Source organism: Vulpes vulpes, chromosome 13 (genome assembly GCF_048418805.1).
Source record: "Vulpes vulpes isolate BD-2025 chromosome 13, VulVul3, whole genome shotgun sequence".
NCBI lineage: Eukaryota > Metazoa > Chordata > Mammalia > Carnivora > Canidae > Vulpes > Vulpes vulpes.
In genome coordinates, this window is record NC_132792.1 from 147907165 (window position 1) to 147934468 (window position 27304).

Here is a 27304-nt window from a genome sequence, read left to right on the forward strand (position 1 = left end):
CATCTGAAAGCACATGCACTTGAAAATACCCTGCAGAGTATGTGGGTCGGTAGCTTTAAGTCGGCAAGGCTATGTCTGGTTTCCTAGTGAAGTCAGAGTCAAAACTTTTATAATAGCTTTTGGTAGAGTTGTGGCAGGGATTGATGTGCGGTATCGTTGAGGAGACAGCCAGCTGGAGTGCCAACACGGACACAAGAATGCCTTTGGAAATTAAACATTGTAATGAAAACATTCTTTTGAAGGCAGGTTTCCAGGTGTGCTGTAAACCGTTCTAAGCTATAATTGAAATATAAAAGAATATTTCAAAAGCAGTGATTTATTTTTTGGCGATTGTTGTGCTAATCCTGAAATCCTAGCACGAATTAATATAAAGACAGGATTGGATGCATAAAAGTACCTGTTTTAATCATTTAGCACGTTGTTCAAAACTAAACTGGTTGAGGCTTCAAGTCTAAGGGTGAAAATCTCACTTTCATCTATCAAATCCCACCATAATCTGCCAAGAACAGCCACCAGGGGCTCCTGTGGCAGCTGTGAAGACATCCTTCCATTCTCAGAGCTTGATGTGGGGGAGAGATTTGCTGCAGTTCATGTATAATGAAGTGGTGGAGGCCGATGTTTTTGAAAGTACTTCATTAAAACTCAAAAAGAGTGAATCAGTTTTCTGTTGAAATCTGGTACTGTATGGAAATATTCTACAATGTGGAGGCTTTCAGCTGGCAGAAGGTTTTGTCTTAGGAGTTGAGTCATAACTTACTTTGCAGCAGGTGCAAGAACTGTGTTTGCCGCTGCCAGCATGTTCCACGTGAGATGGTGAGGCATTCAGAAGGCACGGGAAAGCCAGCCTTGGGAGCCTAGGAAAACAGACAACATTGTCCCCACCTTGCACCCACCCCCTTGCCAAACATAGGTGCGTCGGTACCCACATGTACCCAGTAACCATGGGTATGAATACCGCGTCGGACACTCAGTGTAGATTGTGTGCATGTGGTTTCCTTTAGCTTGTCCCAAAGTTAGAAAGCAAAAGCTGGATCATCGTGTATGAGCTGGGAAACCAAAAATGACATAAGGTGCTGGAGTCTTGTATTCCCTTGCAGTCTTGTGGGTACCCCTTACAAAGCATACACTGATGTTACTTTACCCTTTTATCTAGACGCACTACTTTGGCCTTTGGTTTCTCAGCAAGAGCCAGCAAGCACGATGGGTGGAGCTGGAGAAACCTCTGAAGAAACATCTGGACAAATTTGCTAATGAGCCTCTGCTTTTCTTCGGAGTCATGTTCTATGTGCCAAATGTGTCATGGCTTCAGCAAGAGGCCACAAGGTAAGTGCATTTTTTTCCTGTGTTCCGTATAAGGGTGTGGATTAACTGTGAGGCTTCAGATGAAGTAGATGAGCAGGTTGATTTAGGGATGTGTATGTGTAGGTGTGTGTAGTGGGGGAGAGGGTGGAGTAGCTGCGGATTGTTTACCAGGTGCTTTTGTAGCTTTAAAATTGAAGTTTGAATGCATGGTGCTAATAACTCCAGTGGTTCCCTATGATGCTAGTAAGGTAGCAGTGATCCTGAGGCAGTAAAATATGGTGTCTAGCAGCATGGAAGTATAAGTTGGAGACCCTGGGTAAATAGATGTGCTAGAATTTAATAAAGAATTAACCACCTAATACTTGTTTGGCCTACTTTTCCCCTTAAAAAGCTCCCAAGCGAAATGTAGCATCAGAATTTGGATTTTGAGGATTGAGAAGGTAGCTAAAGATGGGAGCAGAATTGAGGAGGACATTGAGAAGGGAGAGTATTGCTCATCCTCAGTTACATAAGAAAAGACAGGAAGAGAGGAGACCTGGGATTGACCCTACCCTCTTGCTCATTGGCTGTATGCTTGGAAGAAAGCACCTACCGTCTTTGAAATGATGCTTTTCCCTTATCTGTAAAGTTAGGGGTTTGCAAATGTTTCTAAAGTTCTGCAGTTCCGTGAATGAAAAAGTTGGTGTTGGTTGGTATTATTACTGGTAAGAGTTTTCCATTAAAATATGAATTTTCCATCCACATCAAATGGTTCTTTATGGTAATAAAGGGAATTATATTAACCCTCTGTTTTTTTAGCTTTTACTTGAATGATGGCATTCAAAGTACTTGGGAAGCAATGCTAGTGACACACTGAGAAAGGGGAGCAGTATTGTACTTGATTATTGCACGCCTAGTTTCTTAGATTTAAAATGTTTAAAGTAAGAATGCACTTAAACATTTTTGTATGCATTTGAAGGTGATGGTGTCCATCTTCTTTTTTTAAAAATCAAAAATTATTGTGAAATAGGTGGTATTTCTCTCAGCAGAGGCCATGAAATAGCTCACAGCCTGACCCAGAAAATTTCAGGTGTCGCTCATTTGAAGCACTTGGGTGGATGTTATACACCATTTTCAAGTCTTTTCACTTAATGTAGGTTCCTTTCTGGGTAAGAAGTTATTAACTCCTCAAAATGGAACAGTTTTCACTGGCTCCTGAGATCTCCTTGAGTATTTTACACAGTGTCAGGAACTCAGCGTTAGATTAATAAGTACTTGCTGATTTGTGGTTCTCAGACTATGAAATGCAAGGCAGTGGGTAACGAGGATGAAACATGGACTATAAATTAATGCATACTGGGCAAAGTTCAGTCTGTAAGAAAAAACGAAGTGGTGTTAACTCTGGACAGACTTCTTCTGTAAGGTCTATTGTTGAGGAAGAGCAGTTGAAGTAAATGGTGAGGGCTCAGAAATTGTGCTTTATGAAGTTAAAAAAGATTGGTTAAGCTTAGAAAAATGAAGACTTGCAAGAGTGCAGTAGCTGCCTCTGGATAGTTGAAGACTCTTGCGGGGAGGGAATTCTGTGTTAGCTCTGGAGCACAGAATTTGGGCCAGTAATAAAAGAAGTGCAAGGAGTTGAAAGACTTTGGTTATTTGATTCAACACAGGAACACTGTTTCTAATAATTAAAGCCATAAAAAGGTAGAACAGCAGACTTATAAAAGGGTGAGTGCTCTGGTTTATGGAAGTGCTGTGGCACTGAGTGGATAGTCAGGGTGGTATTTGGGAGAGGAGACCGCAATATTGGGTAGGATGTTGAACTAGATCAATAGTTCTCAAAGAGACCAGGGCTTGCTATATCATAATTATGTGGAGCGTTTACTGTAAATGTGATTCCAGGGCTGCAACAAAAGTCTGAATTGGAATGTCTGGGGCTGGGAATCAGGAGAATATATTGTTTAAAATAAACAGTATTCTTCAGGCGGTTCTGATATTATCCAGGCTGGGTAATTAGCAAATTAATTAACCTCTAACGCTCTTTACAGTTTTAGATTTGCCAGGTAAGTAAACTTCATGCCAGATTATTCACTGTCGATATTTGCATTCATAAGCTGAAATGGAAAGTGTTGAAATCTCAAAAATGGAGTTATAGAGTAAGAATTATGATGGTAGGGGTTATTGAGACTGGAGATCAGGAAGGACTTCTTTCCTTTTTCTTTAGAATTTCTTTTTTGCAGGACGCCTGGGTGGCTCAGTGGTTGGGTGTCTGCCTTTGGCTCAGGGCGTGGTCCCTGGGTCCTGGGATCGAGTCCCATTTTGGGCTTCCCTCGAGGAGCCTGTTTCTCCCTCTGCCCGTGTCTCTACCTGTCTCTCTCCCTCTCAGGAATAAATAAATAAAATCTTTAAAAAGAAAAAAGAAGAATTTCTCTTTTACTCAGTTAGCTTGGTTCATTTCAGATGAGTTTTGATAAGGAGTGAATGAAATCTTTTCCAACCCAGGATTTTGAAACAAACTCTGTTACTGTCATTTGATCAGAAAAACTAACAAAGAAATGAAAACTTGAAGGATATTTTTACACTTAAACATGGAACCAAACTGTATAGATGTAAGGTACAGCCCTCTCTTTGTGGCAAAGGATATTTAAAGGTAGGAGCTATGTTAGGGTGAGGAATTGTGAGTTTTTATTTTTTATTTTTCCCCCCAGTGTTGCAGAAGTTTTTGTTGCTTGCTCCAGAAGGGCCCTAAAAGTGGAATGTGCCAAAGGATGTCAGAGCAAGTGAATGAGGGGAGATGAGAAAATAAGAGAAAAGTATTGTAAAAGTACAGAAAGGAAAATTGATGGAGAACGAAGAGAGAATGGCATATACTTGGGAAGTGACCCAGGTGTGTGATTCACGAGATGTACCACAGGTTATGGGCGAATGGACTAGATAGGGTACAAAGGAGATCTGGTTTGGATGGAATACCGTTGTAAAATGCGCAGGGTTTGGTGTTAGAGACCAGTAAATGAGCTGCACTCAAGGTGAAGAATGCTACTGATGGTCATCAGGAGCCTTTGAGAATCTGAGCCTTCTCGGGAGGTTTCAGAAGCTTTGGGGTCCGAACCGAACACTGAAACTGTCTTCCAGGCAGAGCAGCCAAAGAAGAAGCAGTGGTGGTAGGGCAGGATTCCAGAGGAATGTTTCACAGAAGGCCCCAGCAGCATTCATTAGGAGCGGGTCAGTGACTAACTCCTCAGCCATTCGCTGTTATCCAAGTTACCAGGCATCTCAGGTGGAGATGTGCTTTGGCATCTCCGAGAGCACCTGGGATCTGCACCTCTGACACAAAACAGTTAGTCTTTGTGATGCCCTGCAGAGTGAGATATTTGCATAGATTAGAAATAGGAATCTGTCTTTCATTGTGGGCAGCCCTTTGGAGGAGGCAACCATTCAACCATCTGTGCTTAAAAAATAAGCCTTTGTCTAGAGCCAACCAAACTTGTTTTCACCCAACACATGTTTGTAATGGTTCGGCTACTTCTGTTTGGGAATAAAACAGGTTCTATAACATGAGCAGGGCCCAGCCATTTCTTCTTTCTGAGTAAGGACAAAGAGTTTAGAATTAGTGGTCTGGTTGTTTTGAGGGTGTATGTGAACCCACATATATCAAGACACATAGCAGTGGGAAGGAGGATATATTTAAAAGTTGTGTATTTCCTTTTTTGTCCTCAGTGCCATTCTTGAAAACTTGCAGTTTAATAGAATACTGGGAACAACACAACAAAAATTTGAGGATGATGTTGATTGTCAACTATCTCAGAAAAGTGATTGACTTTATTAAAATTATCAGCTCCAGATTTTTTTAATTAGAAAACTGAGCAGCTCTGTTCTTTTTTGACATTAATTTTGACATGCTGTGTCTCATCTCATCTCCTGGATATGATTTTTTTGAAGAACAAACCTCTTTGTAAGAGAAGGATGTCTGCCAAAATACTCTGATTGCATTGGAGGAGAAATGGACAATTCAGGCCCTACCTTTAAGTGATAATTGAACAAGAAGACAAAAGATACCAAAAGGAGGACACTCACAGGAGAACACAAACATGGGGGGGGAAAATCTCTGGATATTCTTACAGAAGTGCGAAAAAGCTGATACAAAGAACACACTAGTAGACAGATGGAAGATGAGTCATGAAACCATAGGAATTAAAGAGATTAAGACCAGGGTTGGTTAACCCCACTCCAAAATGTAAGATACATTACCTTGGGGCTTTAAAAATGTTAGTTTTCCCACTTTGGTTAAAATGACTCAGGGGATGGGACCACCATAATTTTTTCCACTTTGTTTTGCTTCTCCTGTTCTTTTGGGCCAGCTCCTCTGTTCAGCAAAGGGACTCTTGCTAGCGATTCCTCTTTTCCCGTTATGTTCTCCTCCTGACTCAAAGGAAAGATTTTTGTAATGTGTTTTAATGATTTGCGTAGCAACAGGCTCAGTATAAACACAGGGTTTTCAGATTTGTCTGGACACAGAAGGAAAAAAGATGGTTTGTGAGAAGTGGAGAAATTCTTCGTCAAACAGAAGGATACTTAATAATAGCAAGGGGAAGCCAGAAAACTGCTGGCCAAGGTTCCTGCTTTTAGTTGAGGTCTGGGGTTTTTTCCAAGTCTTTCTCCAGTATGGAAGTGCCTCTTTAGGTTTTTTTTTTTTTTTCAATATGAATGAGAAAACTTTTAAAAAAGCAATTTGTTTTTTCAGGGTGAATTTTGGTTTCAGAGTATAAGTCACCGACCAATGCCCTGGTTTCTAAAATGTTTAATTCTCATTTTCTTGTTAACCAGAATATGTTTGTCTTTGCATTACTCCCTGCTGAGTGGGATGTTTGCCCCATGCAGAGGAGCTTTTGATTGTCCCCATGAAGTCAGATCACCTTTCAGAGTCTCTTCCTGGACAGGTCCAGAGCCTGCCAGTTGAGGTGGGGCTATCTGCCCTCCTATGGTGAGTGCTGTGGAGAGGCAAAGCCACTACTGCCACCAGCACGAGGTGCTTACCTTGACCAGGACAGTCTTAGCACATCTGGTACATCTGGTGGCCACTCCAGAGCTGTGGGACCTGTTACAAGCTCCCTCCATCAAGTGGGTGCTTCCTCTGTGTTTGCTGCACCTCTCGGCCTCCATGGGTATCCCCACTTTTCAGGCTCACAGTTCTTCTATATATTTCCCACTGTGTCTTAGGCACCTGATAATGAGACTGAATTCTAGCCTATTAGGTACACCCACCAGGAATTAACAAAAAGACTTAAAAAGTACTTAATCTTTGCTTGGGCCCATAGAGGGCATTCTTCTGTGTGTGTGTGTGTGTGTGTGTGTGTGTGTGTGTGTGTGTGTGTGTTTAAGAGAGAGAGAGAGATAGATTGGGAGAGCAGAGGGGGAGGAGAAGCAGACTTCCCACTGAGCAAGGAGCCTGATGCAGGACTTGAGCCCAAGACCCCAAGATCATGACCTGAGTCAAAGGCAAATGCTTAACCATCTGAGCCACCCAGGTGCCCCACATTCTTCTATGTTAAATGAAGTTCTTTATCTGGGAAGAACTTACTGGGCAAGGGTGTCATTCCACTCTCTGGGAATAAATGCCCAAATTGAAAAGCACACGGTTCAGGTATCCTAGAGAGGGTCAGGGCATTTTTTTTTGTGACTGTGCGTGACAAAGAGGTTAGGTGATTCCATGTGTAGACTCTGATGGGGCTCGTTCCCTCCAGTTATGGATTTGGGTCTGTGGCATAGTGATGGCAAAGCCAGATCAGATGACTCCTTACATCCCCATCAAGGTCCAAATGGTATTTGGATTTTTGGTTCGGTTTGGTTTGGTTTTGAAACTAGGTTTCAGGAAGTATTTCCAGTGACCTTACAAAAGCTTTCTTCACCTTTCCTGTCCTTAAATACCCATGCTTTCCCGGGGGAGCCTCTCTCTCTCTCTCTCTCTCTCTCTCTCTCTCTCTCTCTCTGAGTGCCCTGAGTGCTATTGTAAACAAGTCAGCCCTTAACCAATGTTTAAAGTGTCTCTTTTAAACGCTCTAATTATGGTAATGTTTCCATTTCCTTTTACAACACCATTTATTTTGTTCCTCCGGTTCTTTGAGTTCTTTTATTATTTTGAAATGTCATTTTTAATGGCTAAAGTTTACCCATGGGCTGGGAAATAGGGACTCCCTTCAAGTCAGACTTAAGATCCAGCAGGAAAAAAAAAAAAAAAAAAAAAAAAAAAGATCCAGCAGGAGTCCCCCATAGATAATATAATTGCTGAGAATGGCAGATCTTCCTCCCGGCCAGCTCCAGCTGGTGAATGGGAACTTGTTTCCCTCTCTCTCTCCACCCCCCCCTCCTCTCTCCTCTTCCTCCTCCCCACCCTTCATCCCCCCTTCCTTTCCCCCCTCCCTTCCTCTCTGTGTGTGTTGATGGTTGAGAACGGAGCTGTTTCTGCCAGATATTTTAGATATTTTAAGATGCTGTTGTTACTAGGATTTAACCTTAAACATTATTCTCTGTGGGTCATGTATCATTTGATGAGAGGAGAAAACTAGAGAGGACGACAAACTGACAAACCGTGAGAGACTCTCCACTCTGGGAAGCAAACAAAGGGTTGTGGAAGGGGAGGAGGGTGGGGGGATGGGGTGATAGGGTGACAGGCACTAAGGAGGGCGCTTGATAGGATGAGCACTGTTATACTATATGTTGGCAAATTGAATTTAAATAAAGATGATTTTTAAATTACTATATAGCATTAACTCTTAATGCAAGAAGAGCATTTCTGGAAATTAAGACAAATAAAAGATGATGTGACCTGGCCAAAGGAAAAAAAAATGACTGTCTCTAAGGAGCATCCTCGAAGCTCTTTGAAAGGAAGAGCTGCTTCCCAAAAGAAGATTAATTGATGACAATGTCAGTTGCTATTTGCATTATTTTACATTTCAGCCATATTAAGGACCTATGCTGTGTCAGGGTTTTACTAGTCAGAGACTGGAAGAAGGAACAGATCGTCACAATCCTTTTCTGCAAAGAACTAGGGTCTCCAGGCACTTTTTATTTCATTTCCATGTATTTTATCTATTGGGTCTATCCTTAAAGCTTACGCTGCTGACCCTACTGGCTTTCTGGAGAAGACTTTCTCACTGTTTTGGTGAAACCCAGAGAGCCTGGCATGTGTCTCCCACTGGCCAGCTTCATGGGCCTGTGACCTGTGCAGTACGTTGCACAGTCCTGAGCTCAGAAAGGCCCTGCACTTGGTTTAATGCTCTGCTGTAGCCCCTGTTGAAATTTATAATAATTTTTGAAACACCAACTCTACATTTTTTATTTTTCACTGGACTCTGAATTATGTTGCCTGGGAGAGCCTATTTCCATCTCTGTTCATTTTCTTCTTCTTGTTTTGATGTTACCTTATGATTTGTTCTCAGTTATGGGTGGATCTGAGTCTACTCTGATGACCGTGATCAAAGAGAAAAAGTAAGAAAACAAAAAACAAAAAACCCTGCCATGGAACAAAAATAACATTTTCACTATCTATGCAAATATGAAAATAGAAACGTGGCCCTGGTAACCATTCCTCCTCCTGGACCTGACCACTGGAAAATCCTGCAGAGTCTGGGAGACTGTTATAATATCAATTTAATTTCCTTTATGGAAGGTGTTTGATTAGTGTATCTCATCCCTCAACTAGGATTTCTTCATGTTTTGCTGGGAAGGTGTCTCTGCAAAGTTTCTATGTTTCTTGATTAAATCAAGGGTGCACCTTAGTCCCTGCTTAACTGTTCATGTCTGCCAAATGCATAGGGCTGGTTCTTGCCCAACTTCTAACTCTCCTGCTCCTACTGTTTGTAAGACATGCAAGGAGGTTGGTAGCTATATTAGCAACCTACTGCCATTAGAACAACAAAGTATAGACAAAGTGAAGTTAACCCTTAAACATAATTAGTATGGGTTTTTTTTTTTTTAAATATTCTTTGCCTTTAGGGGAGAGAAGACAAATAGTAATACAACTTCAGCATATTTTAATAATATCACTTAACATTATTATTCATTGTAAGTGTCCTATAATGCATGGAAAATGAGAATTTCTTTTTTTTAAGATTTTATTTGAGAAAGAGAGTAGGAGAGAGGTGGGGGGAGGGGCAGAAGGAGAGGGAGACTGGCTCTGGGCTCAACCCCAGGATCCCTGGATCATGACCTCAGCTGAAGGCAGATGCTTAACCCACTGAGCCACCCAGTGCCCCCCAAAACGAGAATTTAGCATCATTTATATTTCAAAAGAAGCTCTGACATTTGCATTTTACCCTTTGTAAAGTGAGGTATACTTACATATGTCTTAATCATGAGTAAAGCAAAGTTTCCTCAAAATAGGTGAAGTAGTATACCTCAAAAAGCCTTTGCTTTTAAAGTGTTAAAATTACCTTATTTGTAATCCTATGGTTGACGTATGTTTACCAGTAGTTGATGATCTAGCCTGAACTTTTCAAAAGCAAACAAATATCATTTCTAGTAAGCCATTTTGAAAATAACTTAATTTCTGAAGCAAGGGTTATATTTCCAGTCTTCATGTATTTCTTGATTTCCAAAGATAGATTTATTCATTTGTCCATTCGCTCAGTCATTGATTCCAAATAGTTCTTTATCAGAATTACATTGCAGAAGACTGAGAAAGATTCCACATTTGACCCAGGGAATAACACAGATTTGTAATAGAGTGTGGACTAAAATTTTAGCATATTCTATTTTTTCAAAAGCTGAGTAGAACATGATGATCCCGCACAGCACTGTTTACCTTCAGCTGAGGGGTGGAGAGAGGGGAAAACAAACAAAAGCTATGTATGGGAAGAGGTGTTTGGTCATGTCAAAGCATGCCAGCTATGCTTTATGAATTTTTTAAAGACATCCACTTCCTTATGAAGAATTCTTAGGATTTGTAGGGGTATCATTATAATGGGTGGGATTGCCAATAGTGTGTTAGTTTCAAAATGGGTTTTTGAGAATCTTAGGAGGAGAGGGAAGCACAGAGAGTAAACACTTTTGAGTCCTCTGCTCTACCTTTTTCCTGGAATCTCAGGGCTGGGATCTTAGGTTGGGGTTGAAGGGGTGCAGAAAGAGGAGAGAAGTGACAGATGCAGTATTCTCATACATCACAGAGACCCACGGTGCCTGAGCAGCAGCAGGATCTGGAAAGCTCAGAATCCTTCACTGTGCTTTATGGTATAGCTGCTGTCTGCCCCAATACCAGACTTCCAAATCTCCTCTGTGGAGTTCTGTGCAAGAAAGTAGTTTACATTCCATCACCTGATATAATTTAATAATAGTAATAATGACAGTGGCTAGCATTTATGTTCAAGGCGCTATGCTAAATATCTTCAGTGATCATCTTTTTCAGTCCTCACCAGAACCTACGAATGGGCATTCTTTACTATCCTCTGAAAAAGATTGTTTTTCTAACAGAAGTTTTATTACCCACAAGTAGAGATTTCATCCATCAAATAAACTGAATCTTTTAGGTTCCATTGCCAGAGAAATACATATGTCCATATGTCCCCCTACTTCCCAGCTTTACCAGAGTAACAGGGAGGTTTAATTTCTACTGAAGTGTCAACAAAGAAATCCAGACAGCTAACATTCCTGTGAGGTCAAAGGTGGTAAACTGGTACCATGAGGGTGGATTCTGGTTGCCCGGTAGGTTTTGTTGCACCTGGACCATTTTTTTTAAAAAACTGAATTTGGATGCCTTATGTATAGGCATATGCCAAGCAATCTGTGCCACTTCCTGCCCTGCCCACGGTGTTACAACATTTACTCCTGTCTGTAACCTGTTGGTCCTGTAGGCATTTAGACAGCCCTTGATTCGTGTACTGTCCATACAACCTGAAGTCCTTCTGGGTACTTGGGTCAACCAATACCTTTGCATTGGCCCACTTGGTTTTATGCCACTCAGCATCTAACTGTCTTAATACTGTGGCCACCTATCAGAGAGACTGTAGCTGGATCTGGGAATATCATTTCCCTCGAGCCCGCATTTGAGAACTGTTTCTGGGGACGCCTGGGTGGCTCAGTGGTTGAGTGTCTGCCTTCGTCTCAGGTCGTGATTCCAGATGGAGTCCCACATCAGGCTCTCTACATGGAGCCTGCTTCTCCCTCTGCCGCTGTCTCAGTGTCTCTCATGAATAAATAAATAAAAAATCTTAAAAAACAAACAAACAAACAAACAAACAAGAAAACTATGTTTCTGTGTCAAATTACTCTGGGGTGCTAGATTCCATGGTCCTCTGCAGATATAGCTCAGGTCTTTCAGATTTCCTCTTCTTATTGCTTTTTAGTATCTGCATCATTCTGATTACCCATCAACGGTTGTTCCATCCAGAAGACAGGCACTAAATGTTCTGTAGGCAATAAAAAAAAAAAAAAAAGTCACTAAAATCTTAAGCAAACATAGTCTATTTGAGAAAGTATAGTTTGCCTTCTATCAAGACAGATCAAGCTTTACTAGAACCACAGTCACATCTAAATACAGCACATCACACATGCCGATGGAGAAACGGAACCAAGGACATTAAAGGGACTTCGCCCATTGTCACTCTCTGTCCCTTGACAGACGCCCGACTCTTGGCGAGGTGCTGAGCCGATTTTAGGTGAACCGAGCAGGCAGGCATGGCATAGCCCACGGATAAGATTCATGTAAACTTCCAGAAAGCCCCTGCCCGTCTCCCCCTCCCTGGCCCTGCTGCAGCGAAGACACTGCCACTGGCAGAGATGAGTTCTGTCAAAGGGAAGGAAGTAGTCCAGACAGAAGAAACAAAGTGTAGAGGAAAACAGACACTTCTTTGAATGGAGTCATTTAAATAGTGCGCTTTATGTAGAGCTTGGAACTAAGATGGGTTTTATTTAATGTTTTTATCAGTCATCTGCAGCCCTGGGCACCGAGGGAAAGTGCCAAGCTTTCAGATGACACTCAGCCCTTTGGAAGAGTGGAAAATTGAGACTTTGGAAATAAACAGCAGAAAGGTGTCAGCGAGTGTCGAGTTACCAGGTGCGACCATGAAATAACGAGCCTGCTTTCAGGTGCAGTTTGGGAGCGCCAAGCAGAGGAGGCGTAATCTGGAGGGACGTGTTGCAACATGTTTCATTTTACCCCATCCGAACTCTCTGTCAAGGTCAGCCCTTCAATCTTAGCCTGCAGCTGGGGAGAGAGCATCGATGGGCCTGCCAGGGGAAAAATGTTTCCTGCCAGCGTAAAAATGTGTTACTGTTATTCAGACCAAAGCCCAGCACATTTTACGTAAGTTGACCTAAAAGCAAGTCAGACACATGATACTTTAATAGAAACTCGCCGAGATAAAGCAATGTGAGAAACACATGTTTTTGACCGGGACAGATGTTTTGAAGGGGGTAGTCAAGACATTGATGGTGGTGACTAAAGAAAGAAACCTGTAGATCTGAGGAAAACTGGAAGAGTTCAGATGATTTGGATCCTCCAAATAAATGACCAACTGCGGATCCTGATGGAAAAATTTGAAGGCCAGTTATGGATCTGCCAGACTGTGTTGTATATTTAGAATGATTGACGGAATCAGCAAAGAACTGGTATTTGGCCTAATCTTAAAAAAAGAAAGCTGAGAATAAAATGTCGTGCAAAACCAAAACTACCTCCGTGTAGCAGCTCAGACCTGAAGTCAGAGGACCTAACTCCCGGGTATTTGTTTCTAGGCTGGTCCTGTAAATTCCCCTAAACTCACCTTCTGTGTTTATAGTCAATCAGGAAATGATATTTAGCACAGCTTCAGAAAGCACCTATCAGTATGTTCAGTACGTAGTAGGTATCCAAATCCTGTTTGTTTTTTAAATAAAAAAGATCTGTTAGAAGATAGTGACAAGGAGCACCTGGGTGGCTCAGTGATTGAGCATCTGCCTTTGGCTCCGGTCATGATCCGGGAGTCCTGGGATCAAGTCCTGCATCAGGCTCCCTGCATGGAGCCAGCTTCTGCCTCTGCCTATGTCTCTACCTCTCTCTTTCTATCTCTCATGAATAAATAAAATCTTTATTAAAAAAAAAAAAAAAGAAAGAAAGAAGGTAGTGACAAATTGCTGCATCCCCCAGGAATCCCTGGAATAAAGAGTCCTGCCCCATACTACCTGGAAGCGCACAGGGAGATGCATTCTGGGAAATGTAGTTCAGCCTAGCCAAGTTGAAACATTACAGTGCCACTGAGGGACGGAGTACATAATTGATGATTAGCAGGGTCCAGATCGCTGTTAAAGGCTATTAAATCCAAAGTTGGTACTGACTCATGAGTTCCAGAAAACAAAATTATTCTCAAAAGGTAAAAGTTTTAATGTAGTTGAAGAGAATTTAAAATCTGTACCTTAGTCTCTTGGACACTTCCCAAGGATGGAGTTGCAAAAACTCATTTAAACAAAAACTATATTGTTATCATAAATACAGCTTTCCCAAGGAGGTTCTCCATCCTCACCCCACTCCCATCCAAGGGGACAGATCTAATCCAGAGGGCCCAGGCTGGTCCTGCTCACTCTGCTGAGGTTATCAGATGAGCATGAGGAAAGAGGATAAGGCAGGCCTGGCCTTGAAGCTTCACAGATGGTCAGAGCAGCTGTTCAGGGTCTTGAAGCCAGGTTGGCTGCAGCAGGAGGGACCAGGCTGACCTGATGCTAATCTCGCAGTACTTGTAACTTGAAGAGGGTGTAGTCTGAAGAAGATAAACAGATTACAATTAAAGATTAGTTAAAGAGATGATAGACTCTTGGTAAGTGATGATTATTTTAAAAAAACAAAACAAAACAAAACAAAGCAAAACAGAAATTGGGAACCTGTTGACTCTTTAAATGTGGTCCTTAGCAGAATTTCCCTGTGGCATTTTTTAAAAATGCAGACTTCTGACCACTCCTGACTTCCTGAGTCGGAATCTGTTTTTATTTAGTGCTATAGATTATTTTTACACTTAAGGTTTGGTTAAATGGAATGCAACTATATACCTTAATATTCTTTCCGCAATAGCTGGTGTTTTATGTTAGTATATGGATGTTAGAAACACTCTGGGTGGATTTCAAGGAACTGGGAAAGAGAGAAAGAGTTGCAAAGTCTGGAATATCTGGTTTAGGCTGAAGAGTTTTTACAGGATGGATGGCATGGGCTTATTTGTAGAATAACTGTGGGCATCTTCATGGCTCTTGGAATAAACAACATGAGAACCTAAGATTCTACAGAAATTTTAGTCAGTTTGTATTTCCTCTACTTCAAAATGTAATATTTTAACCTTTTAATTAAACTTTGATAATGCATAATAGATTATACATAGTATAATGTATGATGTACATTATAGGGGGAATACCATGTAAGGATTCAGTGTTCTGTGCATCTGTAATAAAAGCTGTAATAACCACTTGCCGGAATTATACTACATTAGTACTCTAAAACCTTAAATGAGACCTTTTCCACTATTTCCCCAGATTTTGAAATTGTAGACTTAATTTAAGAATGAGAATTTTTCAAAATTGAGAATTCTGTTCATGGATTTCAGTAATTCTCTTGCCATTCTCTGCTTTTTTTTATTTCTACTGTATTTAGGTAAATAAAAGATGAAACAATAGGTAGATTGTGGTAAATTGGGAAAATTTCAGATAAAAGTCTAAAGTTGTGAAAACGTTAAAATATCTTTTCATGATCCGCTTCTAAAAATATATATATTTTTTTCTAGACTGGTTATTGAGTCCTTGATTCCAGTTATCAATGAGAAACACAATATATTTAAGTAAAAAAAATTTTTTTAATAGAAAGGCTCTGTTCCAGATAGCATTTATCTTAATTTTCCAAACTTTTGTGACCACCTCCTTACTATACATGGAGAGATTTGTGTTGCTTATATGCGCACTACCCCCCACCCCATGATTTTGTGATGCGTTCCCTCTTGTTATGAGTAGTGAACGAGATAGCTAATATTCTGACAGTCTTTCACAAAAAAATTACATGTTTATTTTTAAAAAAGAGGCTTGGAAATATTTTATCCACAGGAAGTTGGAAAATACCAGAGATAGGGAAACTGTATTCTTTCTACCTGGTTCATGTTCAAAAGGGTGTCACAAATTATTTAACCATTATTCCCAAAGTAGGCATTTTTCCTTTCTCATTTGTTGTGATTATTTGCTAATTTGTAACTAATTATAACTACAATGCAATTAGAATGCATTTAGAGTTTTGAACATCTGTAGGAGAAGAATATTGAATTGAATTGCAGAGATTCTTATCTGTTGCTTTTTGATACTTGCATTTTACCTGAAATCACATACACAAAACAAATCTCAAACATTTGACCCCTCTTTAGCCTTTACTCAATCTATAAGTAATTACATTAGAGAGCAATCAAATAAAAGAGAGAATCAATCTAGCTTTTTGGCCATGGGGAGCGAAATATATCTATTTAATTGTCTAGAGTAGTGTTCGCAGAAAAGATGCAGGAGGCTCATTTGGGCATTGTACAGATTCTCTTCTTATGATTTTCATTTAAGAAACACAATCTTGTAATGGTAAAGGACATTACAGATCATCAGATCTGACTCCTTAGGAAACCAACCTGATCAGAGCCTGCCCAAGCATTTGCTTCCAGAATGGTGTGCCGTGCCTGTGTCCTGTGCTTGACACTGTCCAGCCACTGATGAACCCCTTCCAGCCCCACCCCTTCCAAGGATGGAGTTTCAGCTCTTAGCAAGAAAGTCAGTCCTTCTGCCTTTTTCCTTGATTCTCAGTGCTTTGCCCAGGCTCACTCCCATTTCCAATAATTTTCAAATATTTTAAGTATCTGCTTCTCATAGATTCCTTACCTTCTGTTTCAACCATTTTTTTTTCTCAATCGCAAAAATTAACCACAAAATATTTACACTTGTATATAGTTATATGCCCTTATATGTCTTAATTCTTAGAGAATATCTCTCTTACCTTTGGATGTCTGGTTTTTTGCTTGTTTTCTGTGTATTGACCTGCTGCCACTATCATTTTGTGCTTATCTGTTCCTTTTGAGTCCTTGAAAAATTATGTTTGTTATCAGTTTTGCTCACATTGGCACATTCGCCTCTTGAAGATTCTCAGAGGACACCCCCACTTCTGAAGCAGTGGCCTTTTCTTGCTCCTGTTCTCTTCCCTAATGGATGACACTAGACATGGGAACCCACTCCTTGAAATTCTCCTCCTCCTTGGTTCCTGGTGCGTTTTACCTCATCCAGTCTCGAGCCTACTGCTTTTCATCTTCTGATCTCCAGTTTGCCAAAACTCTGCCCTTCTAAGGGTTTTTATATATGCTCTGGAGTAGACTTTAGTTATCTTCAGCCTTTAGACGTAGTTCCTGACAGCTGTGTCTTCATTTTGTACCAGCTACCTCTTACTGATTTCCTGCTGACAGGACAGTCTTTCAATCATTCATTCATTTACTCATTCATTCATTCATATATTGAATATCTACTGTGTGCAAGTCACCAGAAGTATACTTAAAATACAACCCTTTTCTCCAGGAGCATGCATTCACGTCAGCCCCTCTGCTCTGTGTTGCATTCTTGCTTCACACTCTTTGGGTGATGATGACCACTACCATTTATCCATCATCTCTACACAGGATACTTTGCTCATTCTACCTCAACCAGTCCTCCTAGGAACTAGAAAGATTGATACCAATGAACTGTTTTCCTCCTGTTACTTACTCTTGACCTTAAATTGTTCCCCAAATACCTCATTTTTCTCTAAATGACTCTGATACTTTTGCTATCACAAACTGGAGATTAGAGTCACCTGGGTGCTCCTTCCTTCCTTCTATTATTTGTTATACTGGGCCTGACCATTCATTCAAGCTCTGGTAGACATTTCTCTTGGAGTCATGTTGTCCCCTTCTATTATTAGCAAGTCATTTCTTTAGGTAAACTGTTGAGGTTGAACAGACAGCTGAGTACAGATATCAAAGTATACAGCTCAATGAATCTATGCAAAGCAAATACATCTCTGTAACCAGTCCCTAGTTCAAGAATTGAAACATCAACATCACCTCAGAATCCTTCTTTGTATTCCCTCTCAACCTCTGTCCCCCAAGAGTAACCACTATCCTGACTTCTAACAACATAAATTGGTTTTGCTTTGATTGTTTTTGGGTGGGATAAGATAGCATGTGCTCTTTGGTGTTTTACATCTTTGATCAACATTTTTTGAGAGTCATCTGTATTGTCGAGTTTGGTTAGAGATTGGTTATTCCCAATGCTGCCTAATATTCCAGCACAGGAATATACTATATTTTTAAAAATTGACGTGTTGCTTATGTACAATATTCTGTTTCAGGTGTACATCATAGTGATTTCAATATTTTTATAGATTATGAAATGCTCCCCATGATAACTTTAGTTACTGTCTGTCACTGTACAAAGTTATTACTGTATTATTGACTGTGTTCCCTATGCTGTATGTTACATTCCCATGACTTTTTAATTTTATAACTAGAAATTTGTATTCCACATTTTACTCATCTTACTGTTGAAGGGCATTGGATTGTTTCCTGTTTGGACCTTTTGTGAACTGTGCTGCTGTTTACATCTCTAGTATGTGTGTATTAAGGGCATCCAAGTGCACATCCTATGGACATTCTTACATGTAGCATGTACTTATTTATGCTGAGTATGTATGTGCAAGTTTTACCCAATAGTTCTCCAAAATTTTTATTACTACCAGCAAAATAAAAAGCACAAAATAAAAAGCAAAATAAAAAGCATATATTTTTTTAAATAAAAATTTTTATTACTACCAGCAAAATAAAAAGCCTTACTTTTTACAAAATAAAAAGTAAGGCTGAAAAATTTTAGATACTTGACCTCGCTTCCCTTTTAAACTCTATATTGAATTCATCATTAATTAAATATTTATTGAGTTTCTACTATGTTTGAGGCCCTTAGTCTACACCAGTAAACATAAAAACAAGTACTCTGGCACTTAGTTGCAGATCAATAGGATTAGTGATCTTTCTTAACAGTAACATTAATGATGACCACTAATGTGTATTGAGTATGTACTTTGTAGCAGGGCACAATTCTCAACTCTATATGCGTGTAGTCATTTAGTTCTTACAACAACTTTTAGAGTTAGCACTATTATTATTCTAATTTTACAGAATAGGAAACCAAGGCACAGAGAGGTTGTATAACTTACCAGCATCACAATATGTGTGACAGAGTTGTGATCTGAACCTACACTGCGTAGCCCCCAGAATCCACATTTCCCACTATTACACACATACCTCATTTAAATCCATTCCAGTCTACTTAGCCCCTACCTTATGTTTTCTTACTTCTGGCCTGAAATAGAAAGAAATAAGGAAAAGCACAGGCGTTTGTTTGTTTGTTTGTTTGTTTGTTTGTTTTAAAGCACAGGCTTTTGAATCAAAGAGGCTTGGATTTGAATCCTGGCTCAGTTGCTTACTCTTTGTGTGCCCTTGCGTGAGTGATTGGTCCTTTCTGAGATTCAGTTTCTTCATGAACAGAAGGATCCTGCAAGGATTGAACTGGTTATAGTAAGTGGAAAAGCACACTCTATAGTGCTTGACCACCATTCCCATTATTATTTGGCCCTTTGTGCCAAATGCAGTGTACACACCAGGGGCACTTGGGTGGCCCAGTCGATTAAACATCCGACTCTTGTTTTTGGCTCAGGTCATGATCTCAGGATCGTAGGACAGGGTCCACACTCTGAGGAGCCTGGTTTTGAGGATTCTCTCCCCTTCTCCCTCTGCCCCTCCTCTTTCTCTCTTTTTCTTTCTTTAAAATAAATAAATAAAACTTAAAAAATATGATGTGCACACCAACTCTGTGCATACTCCTTAAAGTCTGTTGTTTTCATCATTTCCTTCTCTTATCAAAATTACTTCATGACTTACCATTGCTTGGCAGATAAAGACAAACATACAAAGGCTTTGGAAGCTTTGCAAGACTACATCCTTCTTATTGCCCTCTATTTCCTTCCACAAACTCTTCTTACTTGTCTGACTGGTCTATTCAGTATTTGACACCCTGGGCTTCTCAGTCCTTCCTTGGGTCTTTGCCAGTCACTGAGGTATGGGAAGTGGAGGCCTGGGAAGCCTCCTCTGTCTTCTGGACTCATCTCTGGGCATTCATGTATACATGAGTAGAATGTATAAAGTATACTAAGTATGAGTATGCATTCTAAGTGTAAAGCACTCTGTAAAATGCAAAGTGGCACAGGATATCACTCCTGTCCTGAATGGGTTTTCCAGTCTATGAGGGAAGATTAGATGGTCACATAAAAATACCTACTCTTACAGGGTGTACTATATGATATGTACCAACTGGGGGGATCCTTCATGGGTGGAGTGATAAGGGGAAACTTTGGCAAAGTATCTTAGGGTTTTCTAGAGAAGCAGACCCAACAGGAAAACTATATCTATATATACACAGAGATTGATTTATTTTAAGAAATTGACTCACATGATTATGGAAACTGGCAATTCCAAAATCCACGATGTAGTTTTGCATCCTAGAGACCCAGAGACCCCAGGTTGAGTCAAAGGGTAGCCTGCTAGCAGAATTCCTTCTTCTTTGGGGGATGTCACTCTTTTTCTTAATGCTGTCAACTAATTAGATGGGGCCCACCCACATTATGGAGGGTCATCTGCTTTACTCAGTCTACTGATTTAAATGTTTATCTTATCTAAAAATTACCTTCACAGACACATCTAGAATAATCTTTGACCAAACATCTGGGTAATATGGCATAATCAAGATGATACAAAAAATTAACCATCATAGGAAGTATCTGTTGAACTGGGCTTTGAAGAAGACATTGGATTTTGATAAGTGAATCAAGACTATTGGAAGGGAAGACAAGTCAGGCCAGGGTCCATAAGCCTGTTTTCTCCCTAGCATACCCAAAGGGTAAGACGGATGGGTGAAGGTGGGAGGTGTGAAAGAAGAACATTCTGAGGAGAGGAAAATTGAAATGTAAACACCTCATGGGTGTTGTAGAATGTGGTGGGAAGGAGCCAAATGTAGCAGACAGAGCCCTGAATTTATATTTTGGCTTCATTCCTTCACTCCTTGCATAACTGTACAAACTGACTACCGTCCATGAGCCTATTTTCATATCTATAAAATAGAGATGGTTAGGTTTATTCCTTCCTTCTGCCAACACAGGCATATCCATTTGTCCAATTACTTTCAATCAGTGTGGTTGCAGCCAGAAATAGAGAAGACCAGGGGCCAGCAATTTTGCATTGCTTTTGGTGCCCCCTGTTAACTTTCTGTGTGACCTTGGGGAAACCAGCTAGCTTCTCTGTTATCTCCTTAGTCTGGTAAATATCTTCTTTACCACAGCAGAATTTGGAAATTTCCATCTTATAGAAATAATTAAATCACTTTGCATAAGGTTTTGATTTTGTGGAAGAGTTTTTTGAAGGACATGATTTTCCTGTTATTATTGGGTCACATATTCCTGGTATGAAGTCGTGTTCTGTGTCTTGGAACTAAATTATGTAATTTCTTCTTTAGAGTTTTAAATTGGTGATTCATTAAGGAAAAATACTACCTTCCACGTCTAGAGTACCCAATATTTCATTATAAAGGGACCGCTCTTCTTCTTTTTACTTTTTCTTCTCGTTATAAAACCCTGTTTTGAGATTATTTATTTGTTTTAGAGAAAGAGAGAGTGAGCAGGGGGAGGGGCAGAGGGAGAGGGCAAATCCAGAAGCAGACTCCCTGCTGAGTGCCAAGCCAGACTTGGGGCTCCATCTAAGGACTCTGAGATCATGACCTGAGCCGAAACCAAGAGTCAACCACATAACCAACTGAGCCACCCAGGTGCCCCCAAGCCCTATGTTTTGAAAAACTTTTCTACCATTAGTACTTTCTATCAATATTTTATTATTAAATATTACATATTTATCCTTAACATGAAATAATTAATATAATTTACTATGATTTTGCATTATCAATATTTTAGTTAACTTGGTGTATATACATTCAATAAGTATTCATTGAGCGTCTGTTGTGTGTTAGAAATCTTCCAGGTACTGGAGATACGGCAGTGAACAAAATAGACAAAATCTCTGCCCTCATGAAGATCACATTTTTGAAATGTTTATAGTAGCTGATGAATGGCTCCTTCCATTTTCATAAAATTCTGGTTGGGAATTATAAGAACATATGGTACTCTAGTTACTTGAATGATCAAAATTAGATACTGAACTATATTCTCTAAAAAAGAGTGTGAAACAATGTTGTTCTGTTCCCAGAGAATGGTTTATGTTCATGTGCTAATTATTACAGATCCCCTCCATAGAGAAGGTGATCAACATAAAGAAGAGTTTATACAAACACATATAAATGATAAACTATAGAAGAGTCCACTACAAGATGTTTTCCTTTGTCTATGCTTTTTTTTAAAAGATTTATTTATTTATTTATTTATTTATTTATTTATTTATTTATTTATTTTTGAGAAAGAGCGTGAGCGAGGGGAGGAGCAGAGAGAGAGGGACAAACAGATTCTGTACTGAGCGCAGTTCTGATGAAGGGCTTATTCCCATGACCCTGAGATCATGACCTGATCAAAAATCAAGAGTCGGACCCTTAACCGACTGAGCCCTCCCCCAATCACTCCTTCCAGTGTAAAGGTGATAGTGGCTGTAAATGAGTTTTCATAAAAATAATAAAATTCTAAATAACAAAATGTATGGGCTTCTAACTATTAATTACACAAACTTGTTTCTCTTCTCTAATTTTTTTAGGGCATGTTTTGTGGTTAAGTTGTACTGCAAAGACCATTTTTAGTGTTATTATTCTTAATTTGATGAATGATACTGGTTGTGTTGTTTTTTTTTTTTTTTAAGTATGACAGTTTTATAATGAGGATCAAGTAGGAAGTGGCTGTGATTTGACCTTTCCAGAGAGTTTTGCCAAAGATGGAGTGAAAGTAATGCTTCATTTCCCATTTTGTACCACTTAACCTTTGCCCATTTCACACTTACTACACATCTCCTTATCGTTCTTGGTCTGCATGGAAAATTCATGTCATAGAAAACAAGTAGAAATATCTGAGTTTCATTCTGTAAAATTATTTCTTTTTTTTTTTTTTTAAGATTTTATTTATTTATCTGGCAGAGAGAGACCACAAGCAGGGAGAGGGGCAAAGGGAGAAGGAGAAGCTGACTCCTCACAGAGCAAGGATTCTGATGCAGGGCTGGATCCTAGGACCCCAGGATCATGACCTGGGCCAAAGGCGGACGCTTCACCAACTGAGCCACCCAGGTGTCCTGTAAAGCTATTTCTCATACAGAAATATGAAGCAGAGGATTTAAGGAACAAGGAAGAGAAAAAGAATGATTAAAAAAAAAAAAGAGGAAATCAATTGCTATATCAAAAAGAGTCCCCCCCCTCCCTCCACAACTTAAAAAAAATATGAAATCAAATGTTTGAATGAAGTGGTTTGATGAACTTATAAGTTTTAGTGAAAGATAATCTGGGTACAATTTTTTTAAAGCAATAGTTAAGTCTATTTTCCCCACATTTAAGAAGCAGTCTGTCAGTTCTCCAAAAAGGAGGAGGAGTCTTCATCTAAAATTTTTATTTTCGAGGTACCCAGGTGGCTCAGTGGTTGAGCGTCTGCCTTTGGCTCAGGTTGTGATCCCAGAGTCCTGGGATCGAGTCCCTCATCAGGCTCCTCCCAGGGAGCCTGCTTCTCCCTCTGCCTGTGTCTCTGCCTCTCTCTCTCTGTGTCTCATGAATAAATGAATGAAATCTTAAAAAAAAAAAAAAAAAAGTATTTTCATGCCTCCAGCCAGAACTCTTGCAAGCACCCAGCCCACATCTAACCTTCAGAACATGCCCAGAGTCTGACCACCTCCTCACATATCTGCTGCTACTTTTCCAGCTCGTCCACTGTCCCTTCTCCTGACTTCCATCCTGATTTCCACCCTTGCCCCTCATAGACCAATGTCTATGCAACAACCACTGCCTTTCTTTTCAGTGTGCTAGGTTATATGGCTTCTTTCCTTCTCCTGCTTTGCCATCTTACACAGAATAGTCCAGAACCTTCCATCACAGTTTGCCTCTGTGACGCTTCCCCCTTCCTTCCCTACCATTTGTCCTCTTGCTCACTTCTCGCTTCAAGGTCTTCCTTGCTGTTTTTGAACACATGACTACACCAGTTCCTATAAGCCCTTGTATCTGCTGAACCAGAACATCCTTCCCTCAAATACTGATAAGGCTAGCTATTCATTTCTTTCAGATTGCTGCTCATAGTTCACCTTATCAGGGAGACCTTTCTTGACCACCTCCCACTTTACTACTCTCCATAACTTTTATCTGATTTTATCTTTGTCAACTTATTTATTTCCTTAATTGTTGCTTGTTGTCCTCATTGGTAAGTTCCTTGAAGGAGAGCAGAGACTGAGATTTTTCATTTGCTGCCATATCCTTGGTGCTGAGGACGATTCCTGGCATGCAGTGTGTGCTCATTGAGTTTTGTCAGATGGATGAATAAATAATTGAACATATTTACTAGTACATTTCTAATATTTTGCCAGTAGATTGGGTCTAATTTGGTGTCATTTTTAAATAAAAGTGTGCAAGAGGCTAAGAAATCATGATAGTTATGGGATTTGACAGCTTTTAAATGATTTGTAACCAATAGATTTCAGGCTGGTTTCATGGGCACATTTAAATATAGGAGACCAGGGATCCCTGGGTGGCACAGCGGTTTGGCGCCTGCCTTTGGCCCAGGGCGCGGTCCTGGAGACCCGGGATCGAATCCCACGTCGGGCTCCCGATGCATGGAGCCTGCTTCTCCCTCTGCCTGTGTCTCTTCCTCTCTCTCTCTCTCTCTCTCTGTGACTATCATAAATAAATAAAAAAAATAAAAATAAATAAATAAAAAAAAATAAATATAGGAGACCATATATTTTCTGCAGGCTTAATTTTTAGGAGAAGCCTACTGAGCTTTGTGTTAAGGGGGAATTTGAATACCTACTTAGTACTTCTGTAGGACTCCTGTCCTCTAAACCTGGAGTTATATACCCACCGTGGGTGCCCAGTTTAGCCACTGGATGTCCAGAACTGGCACCCTTTCTTAGATTTATGCCCCAGTGAATTCTTGGTTCCTAAAAAGACTTTTGATGTGCTGCTATACCGAGTTAGTTTTAAATTCTTAAACTTAGAATGAAAAGGCGGAGTGTATTTATAGCACCCTTCTCCATGAAATGGAAGAAACAAATTTTCTCTGATGTGCCAATTACAGTTCTTGGCTAGACAATCCCCCGTCTTTGTCCTCATACCTAAACAAAGGGCTTCTTTCCACCTGTATGTAGTCTGTTGTCTCTGTAGATCATCATTTTCTTTTCTAGGAAATGACATTTTCTACCTTTAAGTTTACAATGTGTTTGGGGAGTAGGGTGTTAAAGATTGCCTTTAAAAGGGACTGGGGCAGTTAGAAAACCATACTCTAAAAGAAGAAAGGGCATCCAGAAGTATTTCTTAAATTGCATCCAACAAAAGGAGTATCTCTATCTAGTCCTTTAATCCTAGAGCCCTAGATGAGGGTTGAAAGGAAGAATTGTAGACAGACATTTCCATGCCTGAAAATGTCAAGCACAATTTTGGCAGACATAACAGCATAGGAAGATGCTAGATTCTTGGGCAGTGAGATGTTTGCTGGTTTGGTATTTTATCTTTGGCAGTTGCTGCTACATTTGATACCCTCAGCTGCTTTTGAAGATTCTGCAGAAGAAGAGCATTCATTTCCAGCTGCAAAAATTCAGTAAATGGTCCCTGGTCCCTGGATTCATGTTGTCTTGTGTTTACAACTTTCTGTAGTTTTTTTTTTTCATCCTTCCAATGTTTCCTTTCACATTCATACTCCAGATCTACAGAAATGACAGACCATGCCAGTTGACTACACAGGCACAGCATTGTAATAAAAGGGCACTTGCCTATAAAATTAGAAGACCTGGCAAGTCACCTTGCCTCTCTGAGCTTGCATTTCCTCATGGGTAAATGCAAAACATGTGACCATCTTTGAGAGTTTCTGTGAATATGAAATGACATGAACTACTGCACCTAAGAACACTTGGAAAACAGTGTTGTGAATCTAAGCCACCATTATAATGAAGGATCATTTGAATCTTCTGATTTAACATCTAGAGAAATTGATTATGATTTCAGTTGTGGAGAGTTCAAGGCTCTAAAGCTTTTAATAGACATGTGGGATATTTTTATTTTTATTATTTCTTTCAGAGTATAACCTAGCAACAATGTAGAGTTTCTTTCAGCCATTCTGTAATTAGTTGGCTTTGAAGGAAGGCCACGTCACATATAGGTGTCCTCCTGTCTTGCTCCGATGTAAACGTACAGTGAAGACCTACTGTATGCTAGATGTTGAGGGCAAATACAAAGAGAAACAAAACAAGCTTTTAAAATAGCCAAGGAAAGTAGATATTCATAATTAAACAAATTGCCTAATCAAACTATGTTAGTTACAAAATCCAGTGGGAACAAAGAAGATAGAATGAAATATTCTAGTTCAGTGGCTGGGGAAAAGCTTTATATTGTGCAATACCTGGAGTTTAGGTGATTTGGGGTTTTTGTTTTGCTGCTGAGTCCAATATTGTTTTATGCCAACTATGTGGGTGGCTCGCTTCCAAAGAAGCATTCTTTTTACCCATTGCGCTTCTCTGAGTCAGTAAATGATCGTAATGCTTTTTGCACAGGTTCCTGAGTCTCAAATCATCTACTGTATCTGTGAATTATTAAACAAAGAGGGGTGGTTACTGACTTCAGGGTTACTTATGGGCTCAGTGGAGAGGGGTGAGCCTGTCATCATTAGCAATATATAAAATCTGGGACACTGAAGAGCTGTGGTTCATGAGAGGTTGAACATGAATCTTATTGGCCAGATTCAAAGTGGGATGGGCTGGGCAGTTGTCTCAGAGTAGGGTACATAATGTGGAAATAAATGTCATCCAGTAGGATCTCAAGGGATCTCCTGTATTTCTGACTTCTTGGTAGAAGTAGCTCTTTTGCTATTTCTGATGAATTTCCCATCTAGCTTGTATATGTATGTGTGTTTCTCTGTCAGTGTTTTTAAATATACTTTAATATGGGTCACTCTTTTAGTACTCAGACGTTTTTAAGCCATGACTATGAGAAAATGTGCATGAAGTGACTAAGAGAGCCCATGGGTACCTGCAGAGTTGAAGTACAGAAACCTAAAAGCCCAATGATTAGATGCATTTAAAATTTCAGTTAGGGGCAGCCCAGGTGGCTCAGTGGTTTAGTGCTGCCTTCAGCCTAGGGTGTGGTCCTGGAGACCAGGGATCAAGTCCCACATCAGGCTCCTTGCATGGAGCCTGCTTCTCCCTCTGCCTGTGTCTCTGCCTCTCTCTCTCTCTCTCTCTCTGTGTGTCTCTCATGAATAAATAAATAAAATCTTAAAAAAAATAAAATTTAAATTGGCCAATAAGTAGAAACAGTAACCAGAGTATAAAATTAGACTTGGCTAGCTCATAGGGACAAAACCTGTGTGGGGCCATGGTTTTGATGACAGGGATGCTGGTGGGAGGGATGTGTAGGAGGTGATGTTTGCAGAGTACTGAGAGGTCAGAGCCCAGACTGGGCTAACTCTAGACAGAAATGAAGGCAGGCAGGAAAAATACCATGATCAATGACAGATCATTTCCTTCTAACACTTACCTTAGATGAGAGAGTCCCCACAGCTGCAAGGTGTTCCCTTGGCCTGACTTATCACTTGCCTTTTGGATAATATAGAATCTGAGGTGGTTTCTGGAGTCCACCAGGTATGTGAGTTGGGTCGACTGGCACATTCCTTTTTTTAAAAATTTTATTTAAATTCAGTTAATTAACACATAATGTATTACTGGTTTCAGAGGTAGAATTTACTGATTCCGTAATACCCTCTAGTTCCTTCCACATCCTTGCAAATGGCAAGATTTCATTTTTTTTTGAT

The 27304-nt window shown here is 40.0% G+C and overlaps 1 protein-coding gene across 3 annotated transcripts in view; it reads left to right on the forward strand.

The window, feature by feature from the left end:
* Window positions 1-27304, forward strand: part of PTPN14 (protein tyrosine phosphatase non-receptor type 14) — a 179130-nt gene that overhangs the window by 82555 nt on the left and 69271 nt on the right. For all 3 annotated transcript variants that reach the window (XM_072733279.1, XM_026001114.2, XM_072733278.1), the window contains exon 3: window positions 1154-1323. In XM_072733279.1, coding sequence (XP_072589380.1) covers window positions 1154-1323 — 170 coding nt within the window. The remainder of the gene's footprint in view (window positions 1-1153; window positions 1324-27304) is intronic.